At 39.7% G+C, this 23,906-nt stretch overlaps 1 protein-coding gene across 3 annotated transcripts in view; it reads left to right on the top strand.

The window, feature by feature from the left end:
• WDR27 (WD repeat domain 27) overlaps window positions 1-23,906 on the top strand; it is a 193,691-nt gene that overhangs the window by 79,723 nt on the left and 90,062 nt on the right. For all 3 annotated transcript variants that reach the window (XM_043543238.1, XM_043543237.1, XM_043543239.1), the window contains exons 22-23: window positions 11,551-11,648; window positions 16,431-16,533. In XM_043543238.1, coding sequence (XP_043399173.1) covers window positions 11,551-11,648; window positions 16,431-16,533 — 201 coding nt within the window. The remainder of the gene's footprint in view (window positions 1-11,550; window positions 11,649-16,430; window positions 16,534-23,906) is intronic.

Below are 23,906 nucleotides of genomic sequence, written 5' to 3'. Positions count from 1 at the left end.
CAGGGATACTTCTCTGGGGCCAGGGTAGAGCAGTTTCATTGCAGGTAGTCCATGATGGTGGAACCCCTTACTACAAGAAATCTGGATATGCCTGACATTTGGAAACAATGCAAAACCCATCTTTTGGGGAAGGCTTTCCTCCAGTCATGTGTAAAGAATGACACAGTGGCATTTCTCATGAAATAGTAACCTGTGTAAAAGCAAAACCTGAACCAACCTAAAATCCCTCTGTTTGTGATTAGAAATAGCTACAGAAGCAGACAAATCAGTGGAGGTGTCTGCAAACTGCTTATGTGTGGAAGCTGAACTAGGAGTCGCATTAAAGTGCCTTCTTCAGTTTCTTGTCCTAAGAAACAAGTTTAGTTGGGAGTTGGTGGATGGAGGCAAGAAAGTGAGGGAAAAGAGCTTTGGAGACTAAGGAAGCATTAGTCTTCATCCGCTCTTCCCTCACTGTGAGCCCAGCAGCCCTTTTTGGACACTTGCAAACCTCATTGTCCATTTCAAAAAATATTTTTTCCAATTTAGCTTTTGTAATGGAAAGTAGTCATTGGATCAAAAACTGCACCAGAAAGTCAACTGGATTCATGGAGACTGGAGGGAAGAAAAAGGACCTCACAGGTCCTGGGAACTTGGGAAAAAAGAAAAAAAGTGTTTGATTTTTTTTTTAATTTACTATATGTATTGTCAAAATTGGAGAGAGAAGATGGTAATTTTCTTTTCCCTACTTTCTCTCAGCTTTCTTCTAGGAAATAATTTTCCTAGTGGAAGGATATTTTAAATAATGCCTCTCCCTCAAGTTGGTTTTTAAAATTATTTTTTAGAATAATGAAATGTGGCATAACTGAGGCATAGTCTAATAAAAGTGATCAACTTCAAGGTGTATATTAGTAGGCTGTTGATGTAATTCTCCCATGATTATAGGCACTCTGCATTCAACCTACTACCACACAATCCAATCAAGTCACACACTGATGATAATATTAATGCACACACTGGAGTAGCTTATTGCTACATTAGGCACCGACTTCTCATTTGCATTTATGCGTCAGCACATGGACTTTCAGATTTATAGTATGATTAGAGGATTTTGGATTTTTCATTTTTTTTAAAGCTTTGATTCCCTTATAAAAGTACAAAGTTTCCAATATAATCTGTAATTGAGCATCTTATTGTATTACACTTCAGCTTTTAGAATATTGTTCAGCTGTGATCACTTGATATATTTTTTCAAGTGTTTTGGTTGTCAGACTGAAAAATATGCATTTCACATTATTTCGAATGACTTTATGAATATTCTGTCAGATAACTAAAACCAGCTATTAGCAATGTTGTGAATAAGAGTTTACTAATGTTTCCTTAGTTTTCTTCCAGAAGCAAGTAATTTAATAAAACAAAGATAATTTGAAATTAATATAGCCCTCCTTCAGTTCTGTGAGTTAATAGCTTAGTACATATTCTCTGCCATGTGCAGCTGGTGTGTGCCTGTCAATATTATGAGTTAAATATTTTCCAAGGATTTCTCGTGTGACTTGGTACTGCTTATTGGATTTAGGATCATTACAGCCCAAATGTAGTTACCATAGTGGAAAATAGTTTGTCAGTAATTCTATTACAAACCCCACTCTTCCAGTTTTCTTCTATTACTTATAACTAAAGCTATGTTTTAGTCACGGGTATTTTTAGTAAAAGTCATGGACAGGTCACGGGCAGTAAACAAAAATTCATGGCCCGGGTGCCATGGGTGCTAGGGTGGGCGGTGGCGCACAACCCTAGACCCCTGCTGGTGCTGGGGGGCGGGCAGCGGTACGTGGCTTGGGACCCCCTGCTGGTGCTGGGGGCAGCCAGCGGGGCTGGCAGGCTCCCTACCCAGCTCTGACTGGCGTGTCCTTGCAGTTCCTAAGGGAGGGGCGGAAAGGGGGGGGCTCCGCGCGTGGCTCCTGCCACAAGTGCCTGCTCCGCAGCTCCCATTGGCCAGGAACCACAGCCAATGGGACCTGTGGGGGCAGCACCTGTGGCTGCGGGCAACGCGCAAAGCCCTCTGGCCCCTCCGCCTAGTAGCTGCAGGCACATGCACATGGGGAGCCCCGCCCCAGGTAAGCGCTTTCCTGCGCCTCACCCCCCTGCCTCAGCTCTGAGCCCCCTCCCACACATCCAAACTGCTGCTGCTGGCCCAGGGGCTGCCCAGCTCGGGCAACCCCTGACCTAGCACCAGCCACTGCAGAAGTCATGGACATTGTGGAAAGTCACGGAATCTGTGACTTCTGTGACACTTGCAGCCTTACTTATAACACAACTATAAGAACTCATCTTGGTCTGAAACTTCACATGGAACAGTTAGAGGAGAAAAATGTTTTCAAATTTGATTGAAATAAATACACCTGTTCATTTCAGTGCTAAAGTTGTTTTTTGTGGTTTCTGGTTTTTTGCACTCCCATAAATCACCATTTTTAAATGAAAATTTGTACGCAGTTACTCCATAATCTGGATTTGCTAGTTTTTCTAGTTTATAGCATTTAAAAACAGTGACATAGGACTAGATTATCCTCTCAGATGTCTGCTACAGAGAAAATTCAAGCAGCATAAATCACACTTGAAGGGCCCAGAATCTGTCAGACAAAAGGAAATTTGTCTGCTAATAGCATCATTCTTTAAACTCTGAAGTCCCCTGTCATGATTACAGGCTAGCTGCACCTCTGTCCCCTTTGTGGTCTGAGTGTACACCTTCAAGTATTAGGACTCTTGTCTTTATTTCCCCTGGGGTTGAATTTTCAGAATTCTCCCACTCCTAGACCTGGGCTACAGTATCCTGTGGGTCAGCCATGCTTATTGGAAAGTTAGACTGAATTCTTTCACCTAACGTTCTTCCCTTCATGAGTATGTGGCCAGTGATGTACAGTGACAAAACAGTCTCTTTAAAAACCAAACTATTGTTTATTTTGCAGGCGGAACAAAGCTTTGAGAGAAAAGGTTTTTAAAACTACAAAGTCTATATGGATCTCTGTCGAACCTAAAGTCCCAACATCCCCTGGTCTTGACCTAGACAGGCCTAGCTTCTTCAGACACTCCCATCAAGGTCCTTTGTCTCAGCCTACTGTTACCTTTCTTGAGAGAGAGAGTGTCCTTTTTAACCTTGCTATACTTCTTCTGTATTCCCAGGCTTTGACCCTTCTGGTCAAAACTAGTCCTGTAGGCGCAGCAGGAATTCAAGCAGGGTCTTTAGAGCCAATGGATTGTCCCTTAGCATTGTCCCTTAGTAAATTTCAAATGTGTGCTAAGTGATGGCTTATCTTGAGCCATTCGGTTTTCCCAGGCAGCTCTCTATTGACTTGACTTAAACATCTCAATCACCAGGTCCATATAGTATTGATAAATTATCACAGAAGCACTGAATCAGTGAGATTCTTCCACATTAACGCAACATTTGGGGCCTACAATTTTAGGAGGGTTTCAATGAGTCGGTGTGATGCTTAGGTGTGGCATGACTAAGATACATTGGATCATCATAACCTGACAAACTTGCAGGGAAGCATCAGCAGGAAAAAAAATCCATCTCATGGATTCATATTCTTTGCTGGCAAGCCCCCATGGAAAGGGTATTCGAGGCAAAGAGCTGTACCATAGGTTAATTTACAGGGAGGGATGGGTCCCTCTACATGTTTTTCAGACCTTTTTCCAGCCCTCAGATTTGCAGGATCTCTCCATGGAGTTTAGGTCAGTTGTGGTCCTGTAAGGTAACACTCATTGCTCACTCCATGGGCAGCCAATTCTGCCCACACCCTTTACCGGATGATTTTTTAGAAATATATGGAACTTTTAGGGTATCTTTTGCTGTGAAGGGAGATTCGTCAGAAGGGAATGATTCTGAGCCTAAATTACTTATTTTAGGAAATTATTGAAAATCCATTTACAGTGCTTTTGATCACGGTGCTCATGCTTGAAGACAGCAGCCAAAGTCTTAAGGAGAATCTGAATCTTACAGCTGAATCTACAAAAAAATATTTTGTAGTCAGACTTGATAGAGAAACTGACTTCTTATGTCAACAGTCCCTAGATGTATGAAAACTGGACTCTGAAGTAAACTCAGTTATACTGAGAATCAACAAATTATGGTTTATTTTTTTTATCAGTGTCATGACATCTTATTTAAATCCACAGAAGTAAGTGGATTAAAGAAAACTCATGCATAATCCTCCCTATTATTGGAAGGTTGAGTTAAATGATGGGTGAGCTTATATACTATACATGCTGCAATGTCTAGTGCATTGGGGTAGATTAAGGATGGCTTTTCATCCTCATTTCTGAATGTCCTTGCTTCTGTGGGTTTAAAATAGTTCCTCGGTGCTACTTTCACATAACTTTTTGTGATTATCTGGAGATGTGGTCTGGTAAAACCCTTAACTGTGCTAAACTCCTTCAGTATTATTTGTAACACATACATGCTTAGACTTTTTCTGGCTTCTCTTTTTGCCCTGTCAGCTGAGTGACTTCAGGTTACTTCAGCAGAGAACACTTTAAAGCTGTGGACAAGTATTCATTTGGGAGAAAAATTAGGGGCACAAAGGCAGACTGTGGTATAGCAAAGAAAACTGAGCTTGTTTTATGGAAAATTGTAACTTAAGCTTCTAAATCAACTTTTTCAGTTACATAAAATACATTAATACTTAAAACTAAACCACTCAGTGGAAAAAGTCATGAAGTCAACCATTTAGTTATCTATGTGTATATATTAGGGAAAATTCTTATAAGAGAGCAATCCTGCACTCAGGCAAATAGTAGGGACCAGAAAATCACTAAAGAAGTTTTTTTGGTAGCGTGCCTACTACCATGGGCATGTTTGATTATTTATTTTTATGTAGACGCATCACATTACTTTTATGGTTCTGATCCAGTGTAGATGAGCAGCTATTCAGAGCTTGGTATACAGAGCCCTCAGGTTCTAGCTGACTAAATTAAATTGTATCTAGCTCAGAAGTAGTGGCCCTCTTCAGTGAAGTGAGTTGCAGGTTGTTGTTTAAGTAAACTGATTACTCGTGCTCCTTTCTGCCTGAAAATTGCTGAGTAAGCAAATCAACCTTTTGTCTCTTTCAGAAGGTTGTTGGGTATGTCTGGTAATACTGACTATTGAGGGGAGTCCTCTTTATTATGAGCTTACAGGAAATGAGGACCGACGTGCAGAGAGCAATAGGCTACACCCATCAGCTGTTCTCCGAAGCTCCTTGCCTGCAAGCAAGAAAAAGCAGCAGTAGCAGTTTGAAACCTCCTGGTTTTGCCTCCTCCTACGGGCAACACTGCAGATTCGAATAACTCTTTTCCATAGTCATCAGGAGAATAGTGTGGCTTATTGGATAGAGCACTGCACTGGGGTTCAGGACATTTGGGTTCTATTTCTGGCTCTGTCACTGGCCTGCTGGGTGACCTTGGGCAAGTCACTTTACCTCTCCATGTGTTTGTTTCCCCATCTCTAAAATTGGGATAATGATACAGACTTCCTTTGTAAAGCTCTTTGAGATTTACTGATGAAAAGTGCTGTATAAAAACTGTGTAATGGGGTTCACTCACCACTCTGGCACCTCCTGCTGGCTATCTTGGAAATTAGCTCTACGTGTTAGTGCGCCCTCTGCCTCGCCACCATCACTCCTGCTCTAGGACCCACATCTCTCCAAGGATTGTGGCTTCCTCTTCACCGACACAACCTTCCAGCCGTGCCACACCCTGTGCTCTCCCCTTTTGGGGGAACTGCAGTCGGCTGTTCAGCCACTGCCCTTAGTGGCTACTGCAACAAATTGTCTGACCACTTCCTCGTGGCCCCAGCATCCTCTTCACCCTTGCCTCAAGGCCTCAGCCTGCAAACCCCAGCAGCAAGCCAGGAGCTGTCTCGCTCCCCCGGTCCCTGCTCGCAGTATTGCTCTGTCCAGGATGCTGGCAGTTCTCTCAGCTCCTAGCAGAGAACTGCTTTGCTGCTCCCTTTTCATATGGGCCTGCTTGGCCCTTAGTGGCTGCTCCCTTCAGCCCTTCTCTGATTGGCTGCCTCCTGTGCAGCCTCCCTAGGGCTGTATTAACCGCTTAGAGCCCAGTGTGGGGCAGGTACCGTGTCACAAAGTGGGTATTCTATTACTATTATTATTCTTGAAGTACTTGTTCCAAGTGAAGGGTTGGACAGTGTCCATGTGCATTGAATGGCATGAAATTTAGTGAACAAAATAGGGATCATTTAGATCCGTGCCTTACTTGGGGCCAAACTTTATTTAGCAACAGCAGTATAAATAGACTGGAGTGGAGTGAGTTTAGCACCTAAAAAGACCTGTTTAGAGAAGATTACAGTTGTAGAGGAGGGAGATTATTAGGGCAATTTGGCTGTCAGGATAGAAAGAATGAACGATGCCCCAAATTGGTAACACATACTGTCATTTGCTACCTTTCTTGCCTACTCTCTTCTTGTAATATTTCAAAATCATTTAACTTGCACTTGAAAAGTTAGTCTCAAAAGGTTGAGCAAATTCATTATGTCTTAATTCTTTTAAGAAGCCTGTAATAGAGCCAGGCTTATCCGACGGCACCTCCTGCTGGTTGTCCTTGGAATTAGCTCATCAGCCCCTGGAGCGCCCTCTGCCGATCCACCTTACCGCAGGCCCCAGTCCCTCCCAGGACCCGGTGCCTCCTCCCACTGGGGTGCTGCCCCCTGGCAGTAAACTCCAACAATCCCTGAGGGTCTCCCCTCCCCAGGGAAGCCCCATCTCACCTCAGTCTTGGCTACTGCCAGTCATCAGTTAGCCCTGCTCCCCAGGGAAGACTGCAGTGTATCAGCCACTCATCACAGGCAAAGGGGTTTGGACCTGCTGCCTCTGTCTATCCATGGGCTACCCCCTTGCAACCTCAGTACCTAATAGTCCCTAATCTAGGCCTCACAGCCTGGGGGTTTCCAGGCCAGAGCTCCCCTGGCCTTTCCTCCTCAGCCCTGCTCCAATCTAGGTATTCCCTCGGGTCCCTGCAGCCAGGCCCTTCCTTCTCTGAACACACAGAGAGAGAGATTGGCTAAGCTTCAGCCTAGCCAGCCCCTTTATAGGCCCAGCTGCGGCCTGATTGGGGCATGGCGCAGCTGCAGCCATTTCCCCAATCAGCCTAGCTCTTCTTGCCCTCAGCCCTGGCTCTCCCCAAGGGCTGGCTTTTAAGCCCCCCAGGGCAGGAGCGGGTAACCACCCCGCTACAAAACCATAAATATAACTGGGGAGTCTACAGTCTGTGAAAATCAGAATGTATAGACACAGTGGTTATGTTGAATAACATGGAATACATTCTCTGGAATGGGTATTCAAGTATAACAAGAAGAATGTAGCTAAAATAATAGAATTGACTGGGAAGTCACTATTTTAAAGATTTGTTAAATAATCTTAAACTGGTTTGCTTGTCTGGTTGAATAAAATCATTGTACAAGGTAAAATGGACGTGTACAGCACTTTGTAGAATGCCAGAAATGAAGATATAAGCATGATTTGAATAGTATTCATCAAAAATATTCTGCATGTATATCATATTGTGCATTGTGGCTGTTTACTGGAGCAATAAATGATGAACAGAAGTTTTAGAACTGAAAATAAACGTCAGAAATGTGTAAGGATGGATGGCCTGTAGTCTTTAGAGTTTACTTATATCTTTCAGAGTAGCAGCCGTGTTAGTCTGTATTCGCAAAAAGAAAAGGAGTACTAATGGCACCTTAGAGACTAACCAATTTATTTGAGCATAAGCTTCCGTGAGCTACAGCTCACTTCATCGGATGCATGGTTAGTCTCTAAGGTGCCACTAGTACTCCTTTTCTTTTTACTTATATCTTGTTTTTCTAACACATATTCCATTCTTTCATTTTTTAAAAATTATTGTTGTACAGAGAATGTGAAAGTATTTAGACTTTGGATGTTGCACGAGAACTTGCAAGATGAATAGCAAGCACAAGTGAAGGCTAGATATGAGCTCAAGTACAGTTAGGAGTATAGAACATAAAACTGGAAGGGAGCTCCTTGGTCATCAAATCCAGTTCCTTGCTACTGCAGGCAACCCCATCATATAATCCCATTCATAAATTTTTCAAACTCTGTCTTAAAACTAGTTAGGTTATTTGTCACTATTGCTTCTATTAGAAGTTTATTCCAGAACTTCACTCCTCTGTTGGTTAGCAACCTTCTAAATTAAGCACCAGTGACCTGCTTCAATACTGATTGAAGTTAGTGGGTAATGGATCAGGGCATGGCTTTAGTCCTCTACACCTAGAAGTAACGTTCAAGCCTCTTCTGCTCCCTTACACTCATGAGCAGAGGATTAGCAAGGCATGGTATGCATGTGGAAAGTAAGCATGAATGAGGAGACATTATTTCAAATGCATTTCTCAGCACGCGAAATAAAGCACTTATCTATGCATTCCCATTTTTGGCCTTACTCCTAGTTACTAGGTGGGACTAACCTTGTAACCACATAAAAGTACTTTCAATAATACACAGTCAGATAATTCCCCTGTGCTCCCTGTCTTACACATCAGTTTTTGACATGCTGTTATGTGCAACATTTAACATGTGCTGTGCAATATTCAGCACTTTGGCCCCGATTCAACAAAGTTCTTACTCACAGGTGTAACTTTAAGTATGTGAGTAGTCCCTCTGAAGTCAATGGGCCCTATAGCCTCATGGGGACTGTACTGTCAGTTATACTGAGAGGAACAAACACATGAAAAACGCAGTTCACAGTAATATGCGCAAATGTAATATTGCCAGTGAATGTGAAAGTAGGTCATTTTTAACCACTTGCTAAGTGCAGTAAGCAATACATATTAGGCATGTCTCAATTAGAAATCATAATATGCTGCCCTCCCAATGCTCTGGGTATGACATGATCTACAGTGCAGTTTAATTCTGCATCCTTTTTTAGACATATTCAGCTAGGATTTTCATTTGTTATATTATAACACACAATAAAATTCTATTGTTGTTTTAAAAAACTCTTCTTATTAAAAAAATTGTATGGAAAAAGGATAGTTAATTCTAGTTCAGGTTATAAATTTCCCTTACTTGCAAAATGTGAGTGCTGCTTCTTCATGAAATTACCTCCATTGATCTTCCTTGTTGGACTTGTGCACTCATCTGTGCAGATCTAAGAGTGTTCATTCATGGAAGCAATATATTCTGATAGAGAACTCCAGTTACGGGTAGGTAAGCTAGCATTCTTTGATTAGACACAGACACCTGGATTTAGTGTTTCCTTAAAAAAAAAAATCTAGGAGTTAGATTTAAAGGGACATGGTGTTAACAAGCCATAGAGAAGAGAGAGGTTTTGAAAAGGGCTTGTCTGATTTTTCCACTACCTCGCACATTCTGAAATAATTTACACCTGTGTAAAGTAAGTGTGAATTGGGTGTAATACACTACCAAATGACTACATAAGATGCAAGGCAATGGAAAAAATCAGGTCCCCTGTCTGCCCCGAATTATGGACAGGGAGGAGAACTTGGACCTAAAATTAGCTAGCCAGGTTCAGAAATGGAAAGAGGATGGAATTAAAACTAGTGGAATTCAATGAGTTCAGTGAATAGTCTAGAGAATAGGAAGAGGTGAGACTGAAGCACAAGGGACATGATGCTGAAAAGGCCCTTGGAGGCTACCAGGGAGATTTTGCAATGAGTACAGAAATGGACAAGAAGTTAGTGAAGATTTGAGAATAGGGTTGCGGGACAGGGTGGAATTAGATTTTCCTGTTTCCAGTTATCAGTTGAGAAGTGCTGATGTACTTTGGCCATATTGCAGTTTGGAGAGATGAAATAATGTTACAATACCCAAGACAATTGTTGGCTCCATACTCCAGTTGACTTTTGTGATATCTGTGAAATCAGCAGCATAGTGCATATTGGCGCATCCTATGAAGCAGGAGATGGGGATCCTCAATTTAAGGAGAATTGTACAAGAAAGAGATGGTGGGGAGGCAATTACAAGTCTATTAAGTGAATGCTGGATGCCTCATTTAACCTTGCCATTTGGAAAATTAATTTTGTATTTCTAGAGTTGTTATCATTACTCTATCTGGAGGTCACTTTTATGGCAGTGCTCAGTATCCATTGACTAAATATTGGAGTACTTCCCAGTTGTACGCCAGCTCTTGTGAAGAACAGAAGATTCTTGGCAGCTGAGCACTGATTGCGGGAAATGACCTTGAGATTTCTATTGTATGCAGCCAATTCAAGACCTTGAAGGGAGGGGGGGAGATTGCACTGTTTATTTTTAGTTCCCTGGTAACAAGATTTGTAGCTAGCAAAAAAAGACCAAGGTTTGTCAATATGGATGTTTACAAATGAGAGGAGTTAGACTGGATTTAATTATTTAAAGACATGAAGCCAAATTCAGCCCTGGTGTGAACGAGTGTAACTTCTATTGAAGGCAATGGAAATTAAGCCAATTTATGCCAAGGCTACATTTGGTCCATTGTTTGGTATTGGCCTATCCCTGTATTATAGAGTTTAACTCTGTAGAGGTGGTTAATCTCTGCATTTTATTTTTTCTTCTATTTCTTTGTTTGCGTGTTGATGTAAGTTCTGTTTATAACTCCAAACAAACACCATAACTAAGTTGAAAGTTGCTAAGATATTCTTTGCTTGTTTTGCATTTATATAAAAACATATTTAGTCATTCTATGGCTGTTACACTCTTGCGTGGATTATACTTCGGTGGAGAACATTATTATCTCCTAACATACGTCATCTTTGTATAATTGACCCATCTACAGTGTTTCTCTGAGACAGAATGTAAAGTATTCAACCCAAGGGCTTGGCAGCATGATAATGCCTTGTGGAAGGGGGCAGGGAGGAGGGAGCTTTATGGTTTGCTGACCCCTACTATGTATAAAGTTTTTGTGGAAAATGGAAAATATGGTCTGAACCTCTCCATAAGGCAGTGTGAGATGCAAAAGCATTCCTGTTCTCACTGCCAGCAGCTGGTATGCTGATCATATATTCCATAATTCTTAGCAAGGTAGTTAGAGAGCCAAGAGGGGTTCTCTAACGACTACACACTCAGTGGGGTGTTCCATAATTTCTAGCATGAGCTGTTGCTAAGGAACCTCAAGAGTTTCCTTAGCTTCTTTATTAAAAGTTCCTTTGCTCAGTGTATCAGTTCCTGCCAATGGGAGTAACTGTTTCCCTGTTCTTGTTGCCTTATTAAGGACTGTTGGTCAGGCTGCAACCTGTCTCTTTGTCTGAAGACCGTGGAAGGACTGTAGTATGGATTTGCTTATAATAGATACTTCCTCCTGCAAAAAGTTCTAAAGTTAGCGAGGGGTACATTACAGGAAGAGGGTTTGAGAAAGGTGATCTTGAAGGTTCATGTTCTGAAGAACCTGAAGGGTCTGGGGTGTGGCAAACTCATGTGAAGTCCATACAAATTGAACCCTGCTGGTGTTGCAAAGCCCCAATTTTATATTTCAGCTCAACGTAGGTAATGTTTGTGTAGATTTTAACTGAATGCATGAAATCTCTAAACACCGGAAGTGCTGCCATCTGAAAGAAGTCTAATGTTACAGGGATCAGCTTTTAGCACTCAGCCGCTTGAAGCTTACAATCTTTTCATGACCACAGCCACTGGTGATGGCATCAAACTGTGGGATTTGAGAACACTGAGGTAAGGCCGGATTACTTACATTAGAACTAAAAGTCAGATAATATCCTTATTCAGAGTCTTCATACTTTCTTAAACAAGTGAGGTATAACTAGTTAATATCTGTACTATGCTCTGAACAGATAAGGCACATGCTAACTATTATATGAAGAAAATCGCTAACCAGCGGTAGCTACAGTAAACTCAAAAGTAATTTTTTTTTCTTTATAATAAATATGCAGGACCTGATGTTTCTCTTCATCATATCAGTGTTTTTCTACGATTCCAGCATAAAACTGGTATAATGGAGTGCGGAATCAGGCTTGCAATCTTGAGGTTTTTTTTTTTCTTTTAAAGGATAATCTCAGATTGTTTGTTTAGGAATATTAACTGTTTACACAAAATAAAAGTTACATTTGAGCCTTGGTTGCCCAGGAAAGGCTCACTAAAGTAGAAGCCATTGAACAGACAACATTTGTCAACTATTGCCACATACTTACCTCGGATATCACTTATTTCAAATATAAAATAGTATATTGTGCTATGGCAATGATAGTGTTCCCAAAACATCATGCCAGCCTATCTGTTATAACAGATCCACCATATGATCTGGTGTTTAAAATAGGAATGGACTTTTATGTAACTAAATTATTATTATAAATCATGTATATACAACCAGAAATGTATGTGGTGATTTCTAAAACCAGATGTCCCCTCCTCCAAAATACAATCTAGCACAAGAAAAGATCTCCTGCTGTTCCCCCACCAAAAAACTCCCAAACCAAACAACAAGAAAAAAAAAGGAGGGACAGTTGTTCAGGAAAGGGAAGATTTGGGGAGATCTCTGTTGAGGAGGGTAAGGTATGAAATATTTCTAAAAGAAAAGGATTTTAGAGAGCTGATTTGAAAGAGAGGGGAAGTGCATTAGTTTTAAGTGATATTCTTGGGTTTCTTGTTTGTTTTTTATTAAATGTAATGTTTTATGGTTTGCCTATTAGCTTGTGATTTTTTAATTGATGATAACAACATCAAGTATTCCTTAGTTATTTTCACTTTTTTTGTTTGTAAAAAATCTGTTAAGCCCATAGAAGGGCATGTAAGTTCTTGCCAAAATATGGCGCCTTATTGCCCCCACCAATGTCAAAAAGTAATAAAACTGGAGACTTCTGTGGTTGGAAACTATTATGTTCCTATGTTTTTGTAATCAGCTGGTCTAACTACTATTCTAGAAGAATAATAAATGAGTTGAGAACTTTTCACAGATCACTTACCTGCCTTTTCCTTTTGCCTTTTCCTTCTTAAAATATTAATATAAGCAAAGCTGGTGAATGGTAAAGTAGTTAAAAGTAAAAGCTGGGTAATCAATTAAATGCATGTGTCCTGGGGGGGAAGGGAATAATTTATTTATGTTCTTGCTTCTTGTTTAGTTTGGCAGCGTTATTATATTCACTGAGTTCAGATGGCTAAATTAAAAAAATTAAAGCAGGTCCTTTGTGGCCCATATTTAAAGTACCTGTCTGTAAATATGAACTATAATGCTCACTGGCAGTGACTGCTGTACTGAAGTTGCAAAAAAGATTGTTATATCCTCAGCTTTTCACTAGCATATAACTTTCTAAAATGTTCTGTTCAGGTGACACTTTCTGTCCTTGCTCTATTCACAAGTGGAATTTTCTGGAAAAATTGACTTTTTTTTTGTGTGGCCATTTTTTAGTTCCTGCAAGGAAGAAAATAGTTTACTCTCTCCTTTCTACCTACTCCAGTAAGTGTTATTCACATAGATAATTAAAAATGGCTGAGTTTAGAATGTTCTGATTTATCATGGAAGACGTCTGGGATAAAGTGTAGGGGCATTGAACAGTTATGCACTTTACAAATTTTTGGTTTTATGTCCGTAAAGCTAGTAGTACACAAAACACATGGATCGCCCTCATTTTTTTGTTTATGGGTGTTACTTTGAACATGTCTCTGACATATGAATTCCTGACGTGGTTTTTCTTGCTTACACCACTCATCCATCTCAACAATTGCATTTCTGTGGAACAGATCATTTACTCAAGTTTCTTCTTTATTGCCCAACACTCAGTGCAATACATTAAAACTGGATGGACCACCATTTTGTAGATTTTTCCCTTTTAATCCTATTGGTATTTTCTGTCACACTTTTTTGTGGGCAAAAAAAGTGTTTTAAAGACATCCTCAAAGCCAACATGAAGAACATTTATATTGATATAAAACTCATGGGAAACCCAAGCCCTCAACCGACCAAAATGGAAAAGGACCTTGTGGCAAGGATTCCAGTATGTTGAGATCCAAGGAAGATGATAGGAAATGGAGAAATGGAAAAGGAGAGAAGAATGCACTGCAGCCTGACTCAACAATCCAGGTTCACCCAGGAAATGTCTGCCCCAACTGTGAAAAGATCTGTGGATCCTGAATAGGTCTCATTAGCCACCCCTGGATCCACCGGTGATAACTGGCTATAATTTTATGGAAAACAATCATCCTCAAAATCTGAGGGATCGCCAGCGATCTTCCTGACACATATTACACCACTTACCCTCTCTCCATTTGAGCCCAGTGTTTATTATCTTAGCTCTAATTTCATCCTCCATTTTCCCAGTTTCTGGAACCCAGATACTTGAAACTTTGCATTTTCAGTATTTGTCTGCCCTTCTAGTTTCAAGGGTAATTTTTCAGTGTTCACATTATTGAAATGCCATACCATATGCTGTTTTTCCTCTCCTTATTTTGGCCCAATGTCTCTCCAACACACCTCTCCATTTATCAAGATCCTCTTCTAGACTGTCTTTCTGCTCACTGCATAGAATATCATCTGCAAACAGCATGCACCAAGGTGCTCTTTCTGTATGTTCCTTGTCAGGGTATCCAGGACAAGGATAAAGAAGAAAGGCTCATTGCTGATCTCTGATGCATGCCCATCTTTACTGATAATTCATCTGTTTCACCACTAGAAGTTCTGACTGTTGACATTGCACCTACATACAAGGCTTGAACAAGCTGCACATAAAGTTTTGGTACCACTTTCTCCCTCAGATACCGCCATATGACTTCTGTTGGAACTCAGTCAGATCTTTTCCAAATCAATGAACACCATGTGAAGAATTTTCCTTTTCTCTCTAAATTTTTCCACTAACTGCTTCAGTGCAAAAATAGCACATGAATGGGGAAGCATACTGTAAGTCTTCATCAGTATGAATAGTGTACAGGAAATGCAGTAATAATTAACTCAACAATAGATCTTTCGGCATCACTCAGTTTTGCTTTGTCTTATAGATTTTAAGTGTCTGTGTAATTATATATATGTTCACACCTATATGTGATACATATACCATGATGTATATCCAAAATCCCAATGAGAAAAAGGATTCTTCTTATTGTGCATAAACTAAATTGGTACTCTGCATGCAGAAGGTTTCTGTAGAAGAATGTTTTAATGCCTGTACATTGTTTTGATGATTCTAGAGGCTACAGCTTGCTGTGAAGACCACAGACTTAATCTTGGCACATAATAGATTTCATAAAGATGTACCATTTTATTCTGTACAAATATATCTGGAAAGTCCATATAATTGAAAATGTTTATAATATAGTGCAGTAATATTGCAAAAACATCATTCAAGCTGAATTTAGACATTTCCAGTTTAAAAGCAATTCACAAATTAATAGTTAAGGTAGGAATGTGCAGTCCATTGACTGTGCTGTTTTGACATACAGTATTTGTAGAGAACTATACACTGCGTGTTGTGAACTAGCAGTACAAAAATAGGCACTAAATGTCCAGAACTCACATAAAAGATAAAGGTAGAGTTGGAGTTTTGGAGCTCATTTATGAGACCATATGTGTCATGTCTTAAGCTAGATTGTAAACTCCTCATGGCATGGCTTATGTCTTCCTTTGTGTTTGCACATTTGGATCCTGATTCTAATGGGAGCTTTCAGGTCATTACATGAATGCAAATAATTATTTTTTAGCTAATAAGCACATAGTTAATTCGGAGGCAATTGCATGCATCTGAAGTTTTACATTTTAGTTCTTTTTTTCGAATATACCAACACCCCCTTTCCTTTCCTCATCCCACACTGAGAGCCAGGGGAGAATGGTGATAGTGCTCTTCTTTCTTGTTTTCTTCTTTTGGAGGGGGCCAAAGGTTCAGTTTGCTCAGGAATTACGCAAAGGGAATGCTCTGTTCTGTGCTCTGATTTCTTTTACTGCGCAAGTTTAGGCAGAACAAGCAGAAAGAAGATCAAAGCTTCCACTCTGCACTGTTCTAGAAGTTTGCTGCTAGGAAGTACTCAATGAGAAAACATCTGTTAGGCCAGTCCTGACCTGCTTGAGTCAAATGAAGTTGGACCGTTTATGTGTATTAACATTAGTGGAGAATTTGAGCACTGGGTTTGAGAGTCAAATTGGTCTACAAAACTGTGGCTGGAATATTTGCTGATTGGGTGATCCCAGGAGTGTTTGTCTTTATCCCAGAAAATTTAAATCTCAAACTGAAAAATTTGAATTGGTAAACATTCTTTATAATTTTACATTCTAACTTCCAGTGTTTCAATTTTATTTTAGATTGTTGTATTTCTTTAACATCAGTTACTCCTATCCGCCTGCAAAAATGATATTGAAGATTTAATTTCTAGTACTATATTGGTAACTAGGCAGATGTTGATCTGAATTTAGCAAAACTTCACAAAAATAAATGATTGTAACTATCAACTCTGCAGCTAGTTTAAAAATATACTTTTTAGCCAACGTTAATTCAGTTTATTTTAATTCCCCTAAAGGTGTGAACGTCGATTTGAAGGACATATTAACCGCTGCCACCCATGTGGAATAGCTGTCACTCCCTGTGGGCAATTCATAGCCTGTGGATCAGAAGATAAAAGTGTGGGTAATAATATTTTATGACTTTTGTTGTAAACTATAGAGCTGCTTCCAATATATTCACAAAGTGTCCTTTCATGCATTCTTCTGGGGCCTTAGATAAGAGCAGAAAAACTGAGATCTTTTGTGCTCTCTTTGAATACCAAGGATCCTACTTCACATTCATAAGACTCTGGGCTTCCCCTCATGCTGTTGGCCAAAATGTTGTCGTCTTTTTACTGTTATGTAATGTGCTGTGTGCCTGTTGGCTGCATTTTCATTTGGTTGAATGTAGTGTGTGTGTGTATTAGTTCAAGCACTTTGAGCCTTTGAGATAAACTTTTTACTTACCTTTAAAAATAGTTGATATGTTTTGGATTCCAAATACCTGAAAGAGCATACATATCTGATTCTTGACGCCATAAAGATGTATGCAATGCATACATACAGTGCATTTTCTTGCATGGCAGAGAAAATAATTTTCTTTTAAATAATTCACATTCCATCATTTCTCCTGGAAAATGCAACAGACTCTCAGAATTCAGAACAGTTTTTAAAGGCTAATTTATTACATTTTATGCAATGCATGACTCAGAGTTCTCACCACCACTAACAGTGGCTGGCACATGGTACCAGTTATGGCAATTCCTGTGATGTGCATATCTGAACAATAGGAACTGTGTAGAAACTACAAATTCATTTTGCGTAGATTGCCAAACTGCCTTCAGGTGGTGATGACTTTTATTTATGGGTTGGAGATGAATCAGTGACCTAGATGAAAAATGGGAAGGCATTTAGCTGTACTTAGATCCCATTGGAAATGAATCCCAATGGTAAAAGTTCAATTGAGGGTGTTCTTGTTTAAAGATGGTTTCTCTTTTCTCATTGGCTAGTACCATCAGACCCTACTGCCACCTGTAATTAATTCTGGTAAATGTGCATTTGCTTTAGATGTAGTAGACACTCTCAAATAAAAGCAGATTATAATTTGTACAAGTATTCAAATAATGTAAATTTGGTAGGTTGTGCACTTCTTTGCATAATTTTGACTGTACCCTTACGCTTGATAGCAGCCCTTGCTCCATTTCTTTACTGATTCACTAGAGGGTAGTTACTTTCTGGCTGGTGATATATACTTTGGGGACTCTGCACTATGTGGGATCAGATTTCTATTGAACATAAATCTCCTCAAAGCATTTTGGTAGGGAATCTATTTTACTTTCATCTATATTCTTTACAGTTAACTCTTTAAGGCTATATGAGTAGGATGTTCAAACATTGATCTCAAATTCAGAAGCAAAAGTAACTGCAATAGCAGACTGTTGTTGAAACCCTGGCTCCTAATACCATCTGCAGACAAGTGTTTTGCTTGGAAGAGCTGTAGTAATTAAGGTTCTGTTGATATTTCTGTTGTCTGAATGCTGGTAATCTGCTTTTCAAAGTGTTCTTTGAAAAAATGTCATGTTCAGAAGAGAGGGGTTTTTTCCCTTTAAGATGAAATATAATTTAAATGGTTGGTCTGAAGTTTAAACTGTATGCTCATGATTTATAGTTGAGACTGATAACTAAGGTCCATGGTAGGTAGTATAAAAATACATACGACCAGATTGTAAACCCTGTTCTGCTCCAAGTCCTGTTGGGATACTGCTGATATGGGAGAGTCCCCTGTAGGTCTGGAGTCAGCTGAGTTAGCTTCTATGCCTCTCTCTTAACCATATGGTGCCGGGGGGATTTGTTGTGGGTGGTGAGTAAAAGTGGATAGAGCATTATGCATTATTCATTCCAGCTACCACAGCTGGCATATGGTCTTTGTGGGACTCTGCCAGCTAACACATTTCAGTGCAGCCCCTGGGTGGCTCTAATTTGCATCTGGCTCTGGACAGAGAATCATTGACCTGTAGGTGTTTAGCTTGCTGTCTTTCAGCTGGCACTCCTACTCCTATAGTTCTGCTTTACTCATAGGCCAATTGCTAAGAGGTCTTGAACACGTCAGGAGCCATGAATACAGTGTTATAGCATGCTTTCCCAAGTATAATTTGATATTAGGAAACCTGAATCAATACATCAGACTTTAAAAAAAAAAAAAGCATTCATCATACTTTAGGAGTTACAGCAAATGTTTGATGTGCACCTTAGTCCTTAACCTTATTATAATCCACTGTTTACTGCAACTCACATTGTGAACAACATAGATCATTGGATAGTGGGATATAAATACTATATATGATGTTTGGCACATTACAGAAACTTGTTGATATCTGTCTGCTGGAGACTCTGAAAATAAGTTCGAGGTTAATCTGCGAAATCTGTGAAAACACTCCAGCTCTGTAGCGCTCTTTGTTCATTGCCCGTAAATTTATACTTATATGTTTGACTCAAATCAGTCCCAACACTGGAATTCTGGATATTAATATTATTGCATTATGTGGGTTTAGATATCATTCATCATTTTTTTGTTGAACCAACTTTCCTTGAAGATTTAGAAAGTTTAGAACTCCACTACTTGATTTTTACCAAAGGATCTGAAACTATCCAGTCTAGTAGGATAATATTTCAGTTTTTATCCTTTTAGGAGGACTTCTTTAAAATGTTGATGGTTAATATACTTTATAACTTGTACTGTTCTTTTTAAATTTAAAAACAAATCAAAGCACTTGACATTCCAGACATGTTGTCAAAGCTAATAGCATCCTGATAGCTGTATCGAACTGTAACTGAAACAGCTTTTCAGAATATGTAAAGCCAGCTATTCTTACAGTCCATATTCTATACTTGATCATCTGCAGAAGCTGAGGAAATTTGTGCAAGAGTGTCAGAAATACAGCAACATGGGCAAAGACCTTATCTTCAAGCACTGGATTCTGGAAAGAAGTTTATATAACTTTTCTCTGCCCAACAAGTCAGAAATGATGATGTATCTTAAAGCCATCTGTGATTCCATTTATCAAGCACAGTACTTGCACCTCTTCTTTAAACAAATGTGAACTGAATTTGAAACCAAACGAGCCACTAATGCAATATAATTCAGAAACATTAATCTTAAACTGTCTTTGTATTCACATTAAGAGAAATGTTTGACAAGGAAGAAAATGTGTTGGCAACATTGATTAAAAGTAAAATTGAAACCATATTTCCACAGGGTGCAGAAACAGATCACTGAACCATGTCATTATAAACAAAGAGTTGCAGATGCTATCCTCCTTTCCCCCTTCTTATGAAGTATGTTAGACCTGTTTTTTCCTAAGAACAACTCACCACAGCTCCTGTTTGGTTTGAGCAAGAGTTCTGTTTCCTTTTGACTCACTTGGCACAGCTATTACTAGTTAATGATGAGGATTCCAGGGCAGTGTCATGGAAGCTGTATATGCAGGAGGTCCAGCCCATGGGATGAGGGGCTCTGCTAATTGACCATGTCCTGTCAGAATATATGCTCTCCGGTGTCAGACAGCAGTTGATAGCGAGGGCAGGATCAGTTCTAACAGGAAAGTTTCCATAGCGTGAAAAATATAAGTTCCAGATACCTGTAGCATCCTGGTCCTGAATTTAGTCAGATTCATGTCCAGTGATTACAGAGCACGCTAAACCAGAAATGCTATTTTACAATAGCCTTTTTACTTACGGCTGTCAATTATCTATGTTGATTTTTGTAAATAAATAAATGGATGTAATAATAACTTCTTTCAGACCAACCAAATGGATCATTGCAAGTCTCTAAATAGCAAACAAGGATATGAAACAAAAGCTCCAACCAGTATCAGGGCTCCATTTTGCTGAACTCTTTATAAAAACATTTGCAGAAACATTTGGTGCCCAAAGAGATCACAATCTAAAAGAAGAAAACAAATCTGAAGTGTATGGGAAACAACAATTTTTAAGCACACATTTTTGAATGCATATATGTCTGGCTTCATTTTTCTATACTGTATTTAATGAGGTTTTAGTTAGCTGACTGGTTTAATTATTCAAGAAATTATTTCCTTCAGGGTTTTTTACTTTGAATACCTTTGAGTAAATTCCAAGATTGCAGAAATAAAGTGGGGAATGTAGAAATAAAGATTTAGGTCTTTAATTATGTTTAGATTCGGTTTTTCCAGGTATCTTTGATCTATAGAGTTTAAGGGCCACAATTTGGCCTCAGGCCTGAAATGCAGCTTGCTAGCATACAGCCCTGTGCCCACATGGAGTTTCAGACTCCAATGGGACTTTGCCTGATTGCAGTGGTTTACACTGACTGCATTGAAGGATTGGAGCTGTTTTTTAGCATGAATGGTTTCAACCTCAATGACCATTATAATGCATCTGATGAAGTGAGCTGTAGTTCACGAAAGCTTATGCTCAAATAAATTTGTTAGTCTCTAAGGTGCCACAAGTACTCCTTTTCTTTTTGTGGATACAGACTAACACGGCTGCTACTCTGAAACCTGTCATTATAATTATGTACATATTGTATAAAAAGTTCTTGCCGCTTTTCGCATTTTCATTGTATATTTCACTGTGATAAAGGATTGCCTATGGTAATGTATTTTTAAACTTGTTCCAAGCAGAGAATCAAATCTTGGGTGCTCCAGAGTTGAGGTGCAAAATTGGAGAGTGTGTGGAGCCTGTTCTTCCCACTCCAGTGATCATGAACAGGAAGCAGCCATAATATAGCTGACCACACACCCTGCTCTAGCATCACTATCCGCATGCAGCATTCCCGAGGGAATTTGTGCAGACTGCTGGTATAAACATATTTATGATCCCAACCCCTGGCCCATCAGCTTGTGGTTGGAGGGCTGTGCTAATGGGAGTGCAAGGGATGCTGGAGCCATTATCCCTGTTTTTGGTCTCTATGGACATAATGCCTCCAGCTACCGTGCCTATAACACACTTCTTCCCACCACCTAATGCAAGCCTGGCTCTAAGAGTCATAACTTTACTCAAATTTGTTTCAGACATTAAATTCTGGCTTTGGCATAACATAAAACCTATAGTTTCTTGAAAGCTGACATGTTCAAGTCTACATGACTACTGGCGTTGCTGTTTTATAGAACTTTAGTTCTTACAACCTGTACATTTTAGTGATGTGCCAACAGACATTTATATGGTTATAATCCATTTGCCCAGATATAAATCAGGTGCTGTCTTAAAGGTTTCCCAGCTGGATTACCTTTAAACTGGTAACATAAATTCATTAGTGGTATTGGGTGATGTTTGCTATCCTTGTCTTATGTAATAGAATTCAAAAGCAGTTTTATTTTTGTATGTTCTTTCACCAAAGTGTGTAACTTTCTAGATACTTGTTACTTATATTATCAGTGCGTCTTTGTGAAACAATATAATACTGACTGACTGCTAATTTCATCATCTACTTAACCATGTGGTAGCTGTATTTTGGTTCTAAGAATACATACTCTAAAGAACTCTTTCATTTTGAATAGTTTTTAAATTACTTTTTCTTGTATTTCCTCCTTCCACCTCCAGTTTTATTAACTGATTTTATTGGATTTGACATTTACAATAATAATCTGTGAATGTTGGCACTCCATTTTTCCAGTTTGTAGGGCCTTTGAGAGACAGTTTTCTGTTTATATATTGTTCAATAAAAGTCCCATTTTGTATAGTAATTGATGATTTAGAGGTAGATGCTCTCCAATTCTGTCTTCCTTCTCCTTTCTGGTTACAAGTGGCCTGATCTAGCTCCCATTCAAGGTCAGTAGAAGGACTGCTGTTGACTCGAGTGGAGCTGGATCAGTCCCAAAGTGCTTTGCTATTTTTGTTTTCTTTCTAGAATGAAAGGGATGTTGCTTAATGCAGTGGTTCTCAAAGCCGGTCCACCGCTTGTTCAGGGAAAGCCCCTGGCGTGCCGGACCAGTTTGTTTACCTGCCGCGTCTGCAGATTCAGCCGATCGCAGCTCCCACTGGCCGCGGTTCGCCGCTCCAGGCCAATGGGAGCTATGGGAAGGGCGGCCAGAACATCCCTCGGCCCACTCTACTTCCAGCAGCCCCCATTGGCCTGGAGCGGTGAACCACGGCCAGTGGGAGCCGCGATCGGCCGAACCTGTGGACGTGGCAGGTAAACAAACCGGTCCGACGCGCCATGGGCTTTCCCTGAACAAGCGGCGGACCGGCTTTGAGAACCACTGCCTTAATGCATATTACTATCCTCAGTCTGGAAGAAAAATTCTAACATGCACATTGTTCCATCCCAAGTGTTTTTTTTTCTTAGAGCTCAGAATGGTTTCTGGCTAATGGTTGGTACTATTTCTGTTAGTTGCTAGTCAACATCTTGCCTGCTTCTGAGTTTAAGATTTGTATTTCAAGTACCTTAATATTCTTCCATTACACTCAGCGTGTAAAGGATTTAACTTGCTTTTTGCAGTTTAACTTTCTAATCATAAATAGACTGACAGTGTCCCTCTTCTTTGATGTTTGGTTGACTGAAGTTATTCCAGCAATACCAGAGCACCGTACCTGCTAAAAATGTGCCTCTCAAATTGTCATAAATCCAAAAAATTTGCTTAAAGTTGGTTTACTGTATGTGGAATCATTTTGGAGTGGGGGGGCAGGGGAATGCATCTGAAATATTTCCTGTTAACATAAGGGCTAAAATGTATTTATTTTTATTGGATAAATGCCTAGGCATGTTGCTTCTCACACACTTGAGGAGTTGCTACCATTTAGGTGACACTGGTGAATACAAACAGCTGTTTTTAATAGCCATCTCTTTCATTTAAGATTGAAATGTTTCTTTAGTAATTTGGAATTTTGATATCTGAGGTAATCATTTTAATCACCACCTCAGCTACTTCATGATGACAGGACATGAATGGATGGAAGTGTCAGAACAGTTGTGAATATCACACTGTAGATTGGATTCTTACCACTAAAATCTTTGGAACAAGAAACAAAGGCCTGAGTTCATCAAAGACATACCATCCTGATTTTTTTAATTTTTCCATGTCTAACAAAATAATTGCAGAGAAAGGATGATCTTGTGGTTACAGCACTGCATTGAGACTTAAGAGATCTTGGTTAATTTCCTGCTTCTGCCATAGACTTCCTGTGTGGTGTTGGGCAAGTTAGTTAATTTCTTTGTGCTTTAGTTCCCATCTGTAACACTGGGATAAGGATACTTTCTCTCTCTCACCCCTTGGCTGTCTTATCTGTTTAGATTGTAAATTCTGAGACGTAGAGTCTGTCTCCTACTAAATATTACCATGGCACTAAGCACAGTGAGAGCCCAGTCTCAGTCGGAGTGTCTAAACACAATCATAATACAAATTAATTGGCCAAATAAAGTGAGGCCAGACTCTCAACTTGATGGCATTTCTCTATTTCTCTGTCTGTAACATGATAACTTTTGAAGACTACATCTGATCAATTCCAAAATTTCAAGGAATGTTCCAGCTGTCACT

Source organism: Chelonia mydas, chromosome 3 (assembly GCF_015237465.2).
Source record: "Chelonia mydas isolate rCheMyd1 chromosome 3, rCheMyd1.pri.v2, whole genome shotgun sequence".
Lineage (NCBI taxonomy): Eukaryota > Metazoa > Chordata > Testudines > Cheloniidae > Chelonia > Chelonia mydas.
The sequence above is the reverse complement of the archived record's forward strand: the minus strand, read 5'-3'. Positions and strand labels throughout refer to the sequence as shown.